A 13,880-nucleotide genomic window follows, 5' to 3' on the forward strand; every position below is an offset into this window, starting at 1 on the left:
TGAATATTTACCTTACAGAAGCTTTAGAACCAACTCAAACCGAAGAACGCCATTTTATCCAGGATTAGGGCATCCCTTAATTTATTATGCTGAAGTCGTAAGTAATAATATGCATACTCAAGATTTCATATTCTTAGGAACAGAATAAACACATTAATACGAGAAAACTCAATTTTTTAAATATTTCGTTTATAGTCTTTGAATATAATTATATTATTAGTTTTTATTTCTCAGGTGTGAAGTGATAATAACGAATCATTTAATTTTAGTGCAAGAAAAGAGGACAGTTGTGATATTGAATTCGAAATCTAATTATATCATTATACTTACATCTTAAAAGCACTTAAAACTAATTAAATTTTACATTTTACTCTTAAACTATTACTTATTATTATTATATAATTGTTAAGTGTCATTTTCCGAGTATTGTAAGTTTTCAGGCAGATAGGATTACTAAACAACACCACGTTGAACGAATAAACAAAGCGCTAGAGCGAGCAATGAGATGAAACTGTATAAAGTGCGATTCTTAAACAAAATTTAACGTGCAAATTGAGAGCATCATGCTCACATATCATATTACATACCCTCTTATACCTTCTATTATTTCAACATTTTTTTAAATTTCTGTTTAGACATTATTTATGTGCTTGCTGTGGTCTCCTTTAATTGAATAAGTACACATATTTTAAAACATTATTCCACGATGTAATGTACTCGTAAGTATGTATCCTTTATTGGAGATCCTTAATAAATAAATAAACACATAAATTATGTGTTTATTTATTTATTAAGGATTGTAAAAAAAGCCGAGATGGCCCAGTGGTTAGAACGCGTGAATCTTATCCGATGATCGTGGGTTCAAACCCGGGCAAGCACCACTGTATTTTCATGTGCTTAATTTGTGATTATAATTCATCTCGTGCTTAACGGTGAAGGAAAACATCGTGAGGAAACCTGCATGTGTCTAATTTCATTGAAATTCTGCCACATGTGTATTCTACCAACCCGCATTGGAGCAGCGTGGTGGAATAAGCTCCACAACCTTCTCCTCAAAAGGGAGAGGAGGCCTTAGCCCAACAGTGGGACATTAACAGGCTGTTACTGTACTGTACATAAATTATGATATATTATTCGCGGCACGCGAAGAATATACAATACAATAAAATTCAATTACCTAATAGTGTTATTATAATTCATGAAACTTAAACATATAATACAGACAAGATATAGATGTATTAATATAATTTTTATTTTTAATATATGCGATATTATAATTAACAATATTTACTATTTTTGTGTGTTTTGTGATAGTCTTTCCGACCTATAGTTGGATACTTTTTATTTTAATAGCAACAATAAGATACTCTTTTTTTCTGGTATTTTTAAGGGACCTTTATAGGCAGCCCATGTCGGTCCCATCGTTACAAATAAAGTACTTAAAAAATACATAGTACGAGTAACTACGAAAGTATTATTAAAATAGTTAAAGTTTCTACCCGTTACAGTTTTCATTAAAATGTATTTGTTTTTTATATTTCTAGAAGCCGAAGAGACGTAGCCGAAGGAGCAGAGAAAATGAAAACAACAATTCGAACTGTTTCGTTAAAGCATTTCGTTGGTACACTCAGGTGACTATTGCGAGAATTCTTTTCATATAATTTAAAAAGGAACTTTAGATGATTGTAATGAGTTTTTACTTTCAATAAAGTCTGGATTTTTGCGAAGAATTTATATATAACTGGTAGTATGTCTATTTAACAGCTCGTGTGGTTAGGTACCACCCACTAGTTAATCTAAAACCAACCAATTATACCTTTATACCTGTGATTCGGATTAAAGTTTTTTATGTTACATTGGTGTAATCTATCCTAGCGTAGGTAAAGTAGTAGTCCCCACTTATAGGGTCCTAGAACTCCTCTCCTCTTAAGAATTATCTTTGGAGCTCAATCAGCCATGCTGCTCAAATGGGGGTCGGTGGATACTGAATATAAATGTAGCAGATTTTCTTCTGACTCATGCAGTTTTCATCACGATGTTGTTCTCCAACGACGAGCACGTGATGTACCATAAACACAAGAAAACTAAACTTAAGTAAGAGTAAACTTCAATTAAGATTCACGTGGTTTCACCACTGAGTCATCTCAGTCTTTAAGTAAGACTTTTACATTTTATCATATGCTATATATAAATTAAAACAAAGGTGAATGATTCTTAACGTAATGTTTTTTTTCTTTTTTAGGAACATGTCCCATTTAAAAAGACGAATTCATCAAATAATATAATTAATAAGGACATAAAAGGCTTCGCGACGTGGCTTGATGAGAAATATAATGAATATCAGGACACAAATCGAATACAGAAAAATCAATGCATATTGAATCAAAGCTCCACGCTCGAATTAATTAGTGGCGCTAAAATGTACGTTTATCTGCTCTTAATCACCAAATTACCATTGACGATAAAAAGAACTTAGTTATCAACGTTTTCTATATACCGTTTACTAAGTACATAATACGTATATTAGGTGTAGTATATAGGTGATAGGTTATATGTCATTTTCTATATCCCAAACGACGTGTATACAAAACATAATAATAATATCCTGGGCCATTTTTCTCACACGGCCATCTGATTCCAAATTAAGCTTATAAAGAGCTTGTACTATGGAAACCATACAACTGATATACTACATATACTATTTTTCTTTTGTAAATACATACTTATATAAATAATTACACCCAGACCCAGGACAAACAGACATGTTCATGCACACAAATATCTGTCCTGGGTGGGAATCGAACCCACAACCTTCGGCGTGAAAGGCAAGCATTCACTGACCACGCCAACCGGCTCGTCGATTAATGATGATCATTTGAGTAGTTAAAATGTGACAGAGTAAAAAAACTAACTCACTTTCACATTTATAGTATTAGTAAAGATTTGATTGATAATATATCAGCAAATAATTACTAAATTAGGTATTTTTTTATTAATTAGGAATCCTGATTGGGAGTAGTTCTTATTTTATTGCAAATAAATTTACACTTGATGAACATATGTGTGTATACAGTTATGTAGATATTTTTTCGTTTGTTGACTGGCTCGTTGGTCTCGGGTTAAAAGTCGAGTCGGGTTTATAAAAAGTTAGTGAGTTTTTCTGTCAAGCAATACTCAAAAGCAATCCGGAGTTAAAACACATTAAACCATTGGTCCCACGCTTGGTCCTCCCCGGTTGTGTCGTTTCGTCTTCAGATTATGAGCTTATGGAAAAGAAAGTCCACCACCTGTATTACCACATTATGATATATCTTGCAGAGATGGCAAGTTTTGAAGATTTTTTTTTTACACTTAATTAGTCAGCGTTTGTCCGTTGACTTGCTAGATGGTAAGCATCAACACGGTCTAGGATATAGCACGCTTGCCTAGAAGAAGCCTGTTTACTCTGGATTTGAAGATACCAACGTTGTACCTGTCAGGAAATACAGACTCAGCCAAAGCATTCCACAGTTTCGCAGTGCGAATGATGAATGTAGATCTAAAGAGCATCGTACGTAAGCGGGGAATTTTCACTGCGTACCTATGGCGCTTTACCAGAAGAAAAAACAATATTCTTTTTAACTAAACGTTGAAATTATATATTTTTTATAAATGTTAATTAACTTTTTTTGTTATTTTTCAGTTACGACAATAAAGTACGTGGTTCAAAGAAGTTTCCAATATTAAGAAGGTAAGACAAAAGTCCTACAATTAAAGTGGATATAAGAAGTTAAGTGGTATAGTGTTGTACTTCTAAGTAATATTAAATAAAGTCGCTTTCTGCATCTGACTTCTCTCTGTATCTCCGCTTAATTCTTCTAAACCACGCAACGGATTTGATATTATTTTGATACGGAGATTGCACCCGCTTGGATTTGCAAATCTAAAATTTGTTTACTCGTAAAGAATATATATTAGCGCCTTATAGGAAGACGCGTTTGTTTAATCACATATTAGAATATTAATAGTCTTTTCTAAATTGATAAATTTCAGCCCTTGGGATAAACGCAGAAAAAAAGACGAAACTGATGTTACTGTTAAGTGAGTACCTACCTATAAAATAATATAAAAATCTACGAATTTTTATTTAATATACATAATATATGTTCATAATAATGTTTTCACACATTTTCACACCAAAAATAATTTAAATAAGTACTTATTTTCTCATTCATCCCGATCTGTGTGCTACATATGAATATTCAATAAATTTATAACAAAAAATATTCAAAGTAAGTTATAAATTATAATTAAGCAAATCAAGATTAACTCGAATATTTTCTGTTTAAAAATACGTAAATTTCATTATACGTGTACTTTGTAGGTCAAATCAAAGCATGAAAATCATTTTGAAGCCTAAAAACTTATCTCGTCCAGCTTCAGAATGCTGTCAAAGGTACAAAATAACTTGTAACTTTTTATTGACCCGTCACGGCGTTTAACCCAATACCTTAATATCTGCAGCTTTATAACCTAACCACTAGACCAAAGAGGCAGTCTCTCTATAATGAGATGAGCAGTCTATTACATAAAATATAATTATAAAAGAATCAAGTTTGATCGATTTCTTAATTTTATTTAATAAACAGTTAACACCAGCTATTCAGGTTACGGCTACACATTGGGATTAAAAAAATTATAAATGTAAATGACTTCTGTTTATAAGTGAAATCAATGCCTTGGCATTTGATTTACAAATATAAAAAAAAATTCTCTTTAATTAATTACATTTTTGTTTTTCGCAGCAAGTTAATTTACAATTTAATTTTTTAAAAACTTTTATAATCTATTTTAAATGCTTCCTTAAACATGTTTTCGCCTACAAAAGCCTTACAAGAAAAAAAAACTTATTTAAAAATAAAAATATATATAATGTAAAAATTTACTTTATATTTTGATATTTTTAGATCTGATTTACAAAACAACGGAATTATATCCAACAAGAACGCTCTACACATGAAGCTAAGACCCACATCTAGAAGCTTGACGAGTGTGCTCAAGGAAAAAGAAATATACATTATACCTTTTGACGTTCTTCAAGACGCGAACCATGAGGAATTAAAGGTCATATCACAATATTTTTAACCAGTTTTATTAAACATTTCTAGGACACGTGACGTAGCCTGTAAACAATATCGTTGCTTTTATGTCAAATTTAACACCTAAACATTTTATAAAACTGTACTTTCTAAAAACGAAGAAATGATCTACGTTAAAAAAAATCCTCTTAAATAAGGATAATCCTACATAACGATATTATATTACTACGTTTTTAGCATAAAGTCGAAGAAAACAACAATGAGCAAAAGATATTAAGGCAAATTTTCCCGAAAGAGCCAACAGCGTTTAAAAGTAAAAAAAGGAATGACGTATCTTGTCAATGTTCTTACGGGACGTTTGAAAATACTTCTGGTAAATTCGACAAATCAAATACATGCCTTTGTTACAAAAGAAAATCAGAATATGAAGTTGTACGAAAGGTGACATTTAATACACCAACTTACTTACTTTACTCTTCACTAATAAATTTATCTCTAATTATGATATACTCATTTGACCAACTTCGGCCACGGCGGCCATTTACAAAGGATACTAGTTTACTTTGCAGGACATATTATAATGAACAAGTTTGTGTGTGTAAACAACTCTCATTCTCATATTCCAATGGATCGGCAATCCGACACGAGACTATTGCTCTCAACAGAGGCACGTCTTTAATAACATAGGTGTACTAATATGGTAGTAACTTTTAACTTTGCTGCGCATAATTATGCCTTATTGATTATTAAAAAAGTTTAATAAAATTAAAATACAAAAAGAATTAAAAACATAGTTGTTTTATTATTTCGTTTATATACCCTTGGTATATTTAGTATATATCCTCTATTAATTACTACGATGACATTTACATACTAAGAGCACTAATTAGCACTAGATTACAATATTTAAATTCAACAGATTGCAGTAATTCCCAAAACTCAACCAAATACGAGAGACCACAAATCATCTATATCAACATTGGTTAGTGATAGCGTGCAAACATCTGATTATTCTATAGTATTGGTAAGTGAGCTTTTTTTAAATGAGGAAACAAGACTTATATTTGCCATATTATACAATAGATATATTACTTTACAGGAAAACGATATAAATTGCAATAATCCGGTATTCATGAAGATAATATGTGTCCATAAATAAAAGAAATTGTTTTACGTTAAAATATAATAACTTTACAAGTGAAAATAAGTGTTTGAAATGAAAAAAAATCAAAATCGGTAAAAATGATAAATTTATTTACAAACATTTAAGCGTATATTTACATGTGTATTTCATCAAGATTATTAATAATTAGTTTGGCACACCATAAGATGTAGCGGGCTTAGATTGAGGTAAAAATCCAATACTATCCGATTCACTAGCTCCGCTGGATTGAACCTCTGTGCTGTAACTCTGGCTGGATCCTGTCGACAACGGTGAGTTGTGTACGAATGATAAAACTTCGATACTAGGCTTCGCGTTTTCCAACGAAACTCCTGAAACTAGTGACAGGTACCCAGCATCTCTGGCGGACGAATGTTCAGCGTCTTTTATGATGTTCTGTACTCGTGACACGACTGTTTCATCGAGAGCTTCACTGTGTGTTTGTTGTTGCTGTGGACTATTGTACTGGGCAAAATCAGCCTGATAGCTTGATAGACCAGAATTGCCATTTTGTTGACCGCTCGACAAAGGCTGACTCTGAGAGGATTGCTGGTATGAATACCCCTGGGTTTCTTGCTGTTGGTAATATTGGATGGGTGCGGGCTGTGGTTGAGGTTGAGGTTCAGGTTGAGGAGCAATTATAGCAGGAAGAGGGCGGATAGGTTGAGGGACACCGTATGAGGGGCTGGGCTGAGGTTGCGGCTGGTAAATGGGTTGTGGTTGGGGAATAGGCTGTGGTTGGGGCTGGTAAATGGGTTGTGGTTGGGGAATTGGCTGTGGTTGGGGAATTGGCTGTGGTTGTGGATGGTAAATGGGTTGTGGTTGGGGAATTGGCTGTGGTTGCGGCTGGTAGATAGGTTGTGGTTGGGGAATTGGCTGTGGTTGCGGCTGGTAAATGGGTTGTGGTTGCGGCTGGTAGATAGGTTGTGGTTGGGGAATAGGCTGTGGTTGGTATATGGGTTGTGGTTGAGGAATAGGCTGTGGTTGAGAAACAATTATTGGGAGAGGGCGTATCGGTTGGGGGACCCCATAAGATGGGCTAGGCTGTGGCTGAGGTTGATACACTGGTAAAGGTCGGGGCACTTGCTGAGGCCGATAGTTCGGTGGTGGCTGTGGCTGCTGTACTGGTGGCCTTTGGTAATTATAACCAATTGATGAATGATGACTATGATGTTGTGGCGGTGGTTGAGGATAATGTGAAGGTGGCGCGTATCCAATCACAGGTGCTTGCGGCGGTGGTCGGGGTAAGTGGTACGGTGCCTCAGCCACCACTGCTGCCACTAGCGAAATTAAAAGAACCTGAAAACAAAATAACAAGAATTAAAATCATATAAATGTTCACTCAAATAAATTAACATTAATCACGAAACGATACATTAAACTCGATTAAATCATTATAGTTAAACAAATCAATATATATATATCCATTTACAAAATAAACAATTTATTCTCATTATGATTGACTATTTGAATAGGCAGAAAGTTGACCCGAGTCGCGTTGACATTAGGCCGTGTGTACATTTTCACTTTTGTCACATTTACTCACCGTGTGTCGCATGTCTCCGATATGTTGAAGTCAGTGTGCGATATGAACAGAAACATGTTCGTTTTATACTCACCACCACCACGAACACGGTCAATGAATGGAGGAGATCACCATGAACGATTGCACAAATCTCGTTTGATATGTGATTTTGCTACCAGTTCCATATGACGATTTACGATATTAATCGCAATCTATTGTTGTTTTTTTCATTTAGATACTATTATAGGTTTTATTTGACAATATTTACTTATTAGTTACGAAAATTTTCATATCTTATGTAGTATACAACGTCGATCTTCATATAACCCGGTTAAGTATGTGATGTTTTTATTTAGTTTAATATTATTATAATATTACCTGTGAAGTGAACCGTATTGATCTTTATCAAATCTTGTTTAGGCGCTAGATCGATAAGCTTCGTATTTGTAAAATTAATATGAAATTTTATCATCATCAAATTTTATTATTAGTTTACATACACGTTACTTTAAGTACCCTAAACTTATTATTATTTACAACCCACTTTATCTATAAAATATTTTATAAAAAATAAAATATTTTAAAAACTTATTATTTAACATTATCTTATTGGGAAATGATTTCGCAGGCGAGTTAAAACTTATATGACGTGTAATACAGTATTTAAAAAATATATAGTTACAGAATTTCTTTGCAACAAATAAATTGAATAAATAAATAATTATTAGCATAGCTTAGCTTCACAAAAATATAGAATTAGCAGAATAATAAAGACAACAACTTTGTTTTTTAAAAGCTCAGTATTAGTTGCCATTTTATTTATTTAGAAACATTTTTCATTTTTTTAAACTATTAAGATGCAATTAAAATTGTTATCGTCGAATGGAATCAATAAAATTAAGATTAGGTGTCACTTCAAAATAAAATTAGGAGCTATTTTTATTAAAATATATTTTTCAAGAAACCAATTGAAATATTTATTTGATGTCGTATTTTTTTTAACTTTAATAAGTTGGAAACACATACAAGATCTAATATATGATTAAGAGAAAATATTTTGTGTATGATAAAACCTGTTTTCGGCATCCAATATCCAGTGGATACCTTTCGCTTGCCAAACAATACGATATATTAGGTTTCCTCGTATAATCTTTATACAAGATGTGAAGAATTTTCCAATGTAAGATCAGCAGACCTAGAAGTTCGATTACGTGTCTAATAAATATCTATTACGTTTCTTTATATTTTTGTGTTTTCTACAAACGAATTTGTCAATTAATACGTAACTTATGTAGACCCGCTTGCGTTACTGACACGCATAATTATACTATAATTTAACTACTTGTATATTCTATGACAATGAAAAAATACTAATTTTTATTCGCATAGTATTTTTGTAGCACAAAATATCTAAACTAAATAATACCTGAGCTTTACCTCGAGTTTGTTTTTCTACAACAGAAAAGTTTGGATTCTTGACCTTGAGCCTTTACATAAGGTAAGTCCAAATAGGCAAAGGCCTGAAAATATATAGAAACTTAGGACCTGAACAGCATTACTTGGTATTGTTGTGTTGCGATTTAAAGGGTGAGTGTTAGTGGTGGTGAAGTTACAATCAAGTTGCGCATCGAGCGCCATATTCGACTTTTGTTTATGCTTGATTAATATCTTAAAACAACAATTCTTTTTTATGGTTTAGGATCGCCTACGAGACGTAATTCAGATATTGCCATTGTCTTGCTACGTACTGATTAGATGGACGAATAACGGATGTAAGGGTAAATGTATTAAGATAACATATACTAAATGTTAAATAAAAAAAAATCTTAACTTCAATTAAACAATTTAACTATCCGTAAGCAAAACTAATCGTTTTTTAATATAGTTACCGTACCTTAAAGAATAGTCTTGTAGCCACTACAAAATATTACAACAGACAACATAGTTGTTAAAATTTAGACGCTAAGTATAAATAGAATGATAAGAATTTACTATCAATGTACTAGTAAATTTGAATAGTGCTAACACGTGTAAATATAATAACAAAACAAATTGAATATCGTCTGACACTGAAAACGCTTAATATTTCTTACAGCGCCAATGTCTATGGGCGATGGTTACCACTTGTCATCAGATGGCCTATTTGCACGTCAACCAAAAACTAACAGACCATAAAAATACATAAAGCAGAGATCCAATATCTTTATTTTACCTCGTATTCACCAATGAGCGATTTCTTAACAGTAGCTGAATTCAAATAATACAAATACTTCAAAACTCTGTAGGATGATCTCTTCAAGCAATTTGCAAAGATTACTTATGGTATGATCGTAATTACAAAGGTCATTATTGCCTATCACATAGCTGCGGGTAAAGCTAGCGATATTAGCTTTACTGGTCGGAGGTCGCAAACAATGAGGTAAGAGTGAAATTTAAGCGACCGACACACGGTCACAATTTACACCTTTGTATACACCAGAGAACTCGAATGTGTTGTAACCAACGCAAATATATTAGATAATAATTTATTCTCTGTGACCTTATACTGTTTCTAAATGTATTCTAATGGTAATTTATGTTACATCCCATTTCTGTTAGAGATGTCATATCCATCATCGATATCAAGCGATTGTATTTGCATATTAGCAAGAATTTACGCAGAACGAAAATTTTACATAAATGTAATCCGAGAATACGCGCGTTTTTTGATTAATTATTAAATTTTTTAAATTAATTGATAACGAAGACATGTTAAGTATGTTCCAAATTTAAAATTAAACGAACAATTTATTTTCAAATATATAAGAAATCGGACACGTAAACTTAACTTGATTTTAAATAAACTTTCAGTAAGAAAAAAAACTATAAGGTCGTGACATAGATAAACAACAAAAGAAGTGACGTCCGCGTTTTTTTGTTTTGACCTTTGGAACTATAAAAAATAATAATAAAGCCCATCTTGAAATGCTGTATCATTTCAAACTTTATTTTATCATAGTAGTAGTACGCCATGTTAAATGTGACGTCATAAAGTCTAGTAGTATATTATCTGGCATAATCATGTAATAAATAATTGGCAACATTGGGCGATAACAGCTTATGATGCTGCTGGAAAACGCCGCTTTTCTTAAGCTCCATATAACTTTAGTAAAGCGTTCTTTTTGACCAACTTTCTGCACTAAAGTTATCTGCCAAGATTACATTAGATATTGCGACCGAAACTAGTTAGGTTATACCATGAGAACGAGTTCGAAATTCACCGCAGAAATCGATCGTAAAATTTAATTTATATATATATATATATATATGTATATATATATATATATATATATATATATAACATTTAACGAGTAAGTAATGAAGTGAGTTCTTACAGAACAGTACTGATAAACTTACTTGGATTAAAATCTACTCACTGAGAAATATTGTCGTTGTCAATGGCTTAAAATCTTTATAACTTTAATTTATTTCAGGAAGGTAAGGGGTCGTTTGATGGTAAGTGTACCTTAAGTGCGCATAGACACTGGCCAACCGTAGAATCTATTAGTATTATAGGAAATTATATGCGACTTGTAAATAATAACAACGACTTATTTTCGAAGCTTCTTTATTTGTTATAATTATTATCTTTTTTTTTAAGTTGATTACAAAGTAAAGAGTTAAACACAACAAAAGGAAATAGTATATTAATTTCAATAAAACCTGACATTCGTATTTTCAAAACTAGTCTTTACTAGTTTATTTAATTAATGCGCTCAAATAAGAGCATATTTATTTATAATTAAAGCAATTTTAAAGTTTAAAAAAATAAACAAAATCTTTAAAAAGTTTCCACTGTTAAATACTATTCATAAAGCACTTGTTTACTACATAAACCAGGAAATAAATTGCTTATATTGTGATAGTTTGATTATGATAATGTATATATAACCCCAGTCTCTTTATTTTAATGATTACAGACTCAAATAATAGGTTTAGGTTTAAAGACATTTATTCTCAATAAGACATATTATAGTCACTTACTTGAGAACAAAGGTTACCATAATGTGTACAATTAAATTCGCCATTCCATCTTAAGTACTATATTTTAGGTAATTAGGAAGTGTTAAAATAAAGTTATTAATTATACTAACACTAAGAACATCCCCTTAAAACGTTTTCCTTTACATACCTAATACAAAAGTAATTTATTATTCCAAAAATAAATATTGGCTAAGGACAATATAATACTTTAGCTTTCGCAATACTATAATAGTAATAATATTGTAACGTTGATATTGTGATATTTTTTATATAGTATAGGTTGGCGGACGAGCATATGAACCACCTGATAGTAAATGGTCACCAAAGCCCATAGACATTGGCAGTGTAAGAAATGTTAACCATCGCTTACATCGCCAATGCGCCACCAACCTTGGAAACTAAGATGTTATGTCCCCTGTGCCTGTAATTACACTGGCTCACTCACCCTTCAAACCGGAACACAACAATAACAAGTACTGCTGTTTTGCGGTTGAATATCTGATGAATGGGTGGTACCTACCCAGACGGGCTTGCACAAAGCCCTACCACCAGCAAAAACGAGATTGTATACTGAGTAAAGAGAAGTGTTGTTGCACGATTGTAGTGTGGGAGAAGAGAAGAGTGACTGAGTTTTGACGATTCTCAAATTTAATTTGAATTGTTATCTTTTTAACGGGGGCGATAGTTGCTTGAGAAATGAAATTGTGAAAAATTAAATAATTCATTTTTCAAGTTGTAATGCACACGTATACTAAAGTTTAACCTATAAATGTCCTTTACAGGTAGATCTTTTTCTTTAAAATGTCAAAATCAATGATGACAGAAACACAGATATCAGTGTTTCACTGAACACCACAACGCTTATAAGTAAAATTAGTATCTAAAAATAATACTAACTACATTTTAATTACTTATTTCAAAATAATCTTACATATCATACTAAGGGAATCGAATATAAGTATATTCTAGATTTTTTTAGTTGCGACCTTTTGGTTCTTTGTAATGGGGTAATCTCTAACGGGCGGCGGTGGGAGTCTCCCTTTACCACCTTTCATTTCAGCCTCCCGCTGCGTCCTCTTCGCCACGACACGTTCATGTGTCCGCTTCATTTCTAAGATTTCTTTCATTTCTTCTTTATCCTCATCCTATAAATTACAGACATGAATTTCTTTCAACACTAAATACCGAACACGATAAAATATATATTACAAAACACCTAAGCTCGTAATGATAAAGTAATTATAGTAACTTTCTGTAATTCACTTAGTAGAGTTTTTAAAAATTAAAAATAAATGTATACAAAATGTCATACAAAAATATGTAGTATGAAATGTTGCCATAGCAATTAAGATCTAATAAAAGTAGGTAAATCTATGTTAAATTTTCGCCAAATTTATGGCAAAAATATGTTTTAATTAAATTATAATCGATTTACGACCACTTTAAATAAAATAAATAATTATTTTTTTAGTATTAGTATTTCAGTAAATATTGAAAACATTCTGTATCTATAATTATACTACATCCATAAGCTCTTTCGTAATTCAAGATACGAAGAGGTATGTTTACGTTAGCCATTAGTTGGTTTGAAGCCAAATATTGCTTTAATTGTGACTCGGTGCCAACTTCACATTGACAGTGCGAATTCTGGTTGTTAATTATTGCGATAGACTATTATGATTCATATATCATAGCAAATTATTTATGTGATGTATGCATACATAATTCTTGCAAGATACGTTAAGTATTATGAGTTTTGAATATATTTTTCTTACCACAAAAGCACTTTAATCACTTCATATACTATTATTTGCAGTCAATGTTACGAATCCCGTTTGTATGATATTGTAATTATTCATTTATTTCATTCTTTTATTAATTTATAATCAAAATGATCTTCTTATAATATCTTATAATAAAATCACAATCTACATCATCAAGGAAAAGTTCTTACCTTCTGATTAATCCTCAGAACTAACGCCCTCTTCCCGTTTGCCATTGGCTGACTATATGCCAAAAGTTGCTTAAGCCTCTGCGCTGGTGGTACCCCTCGCTCGACAACCAATACGATCCGAGCCCACTGCCTCTGCCA

At 32.1% G+C, this 13,880-nt stretch overlaps 3 protein-coding genes across 3 annotated transcripts in view; 1 reads left to right on the top strand and 2 right to left on the bottom strand.

The window, feature by feature from the left end:
• The window catches only part of LOC126773796 (uncharacterized), an 18,503-nt gene continuing 4,623 nt past the window's right edge, over nt 1-13,880 (top strand). Inside the window, exons 1-10 of the mRNA XM_050494984.1 lie at nt 1-97; nt 1,545-1,631; nt 2,243-2,421; nt 3,683-3,730; nt 4,033-4,080; nt 4,364-4,435; nt 4,947-5,103; nt 5,316-5,519; nt 5,998-6,102; nt 6,178-6,314. Of these exons, the coding sequence (XP_050350941.1) occupies nt 4,377-4,435; nt 4,947-5,103; nt 5,316-5,519; nt 5,998-6,102; nt 6,178-6,237 (585 nt within the window). The 5' untranslated portion in view covers nt 1-97; nt 1,545-1,631; nt 2,243-2,421; ... (1 more) ...; nt 4,033-4,080; nt 4,364-4,376 and the 3' untranslated portion in view covers nt 6,238-6,314. The remainder of the gene's footprint in view (nt 98-1,544; nt 1,632-2,242; nt 2,422-3,682; nt 3,731-4,032; nt 4,081-4,363; nt 4,436-4,946; nt 5,104-5,315; nt 5,520-5,997; nt 6,103-6,177; nt 6,315-13,880) is intronic.
• On the bottom strand, nt 6,388-7,798 carry LOC126774940 (uncharacterized). The gene is made up of 2 exons (XM_050496608.1): nt 7,787-7,798; nt 6,388-7,539 (listed from the first exon to the last, which is right to left on the bottom strand). The coding sequence occupies exons 1-2, from the start codon at nt 7,796-7,798 to the stop codon at nt 6,388-6,390; spliced, it is 1,164 nt and encodes a 387-aa protein (XP_050352565.1).
• Nucleotides 12,754-13,880, bottom strand: part of LOC126774945 (transient receptor potential cation channel subfamily V member 5) — a 19,569-nt gene continuing 18,442 nt past the window's right edge. The window contains exons 15-16 of the mRNA XM_050496621.1: nt 13,743-13,880; nt 12,754-12,933 (exon numbers count right to left, since the gene is read on the bottom strand). The exon at nt 13,743-13,880 is cut by the window's right edge and continues 105 nt beyond it. Of these exons, the coding sequence (XP_050352578.1) occupies nt 12,754-12,933; nt 13,743-13,880 (318 nt within the window). The remainder of the gene's footprint in view (nt 12,934-13,742) is intronic.

This window comes from Nymphalis io, chromosome 2 (genome assembly GCF_905147045.1).
Source record: "Nymphalis io chromosome 2, ilAglIoxx1.1, whole genome shotgun sequence".
In the NCBI taxonomy this organism is placed as follows: domain Eukaryota; kingdom Metazoa; phylum Arthropoda; class Insecta; order Lepidoptera; family Nymphalidae; genus Nymphalis; species Nymphalis io.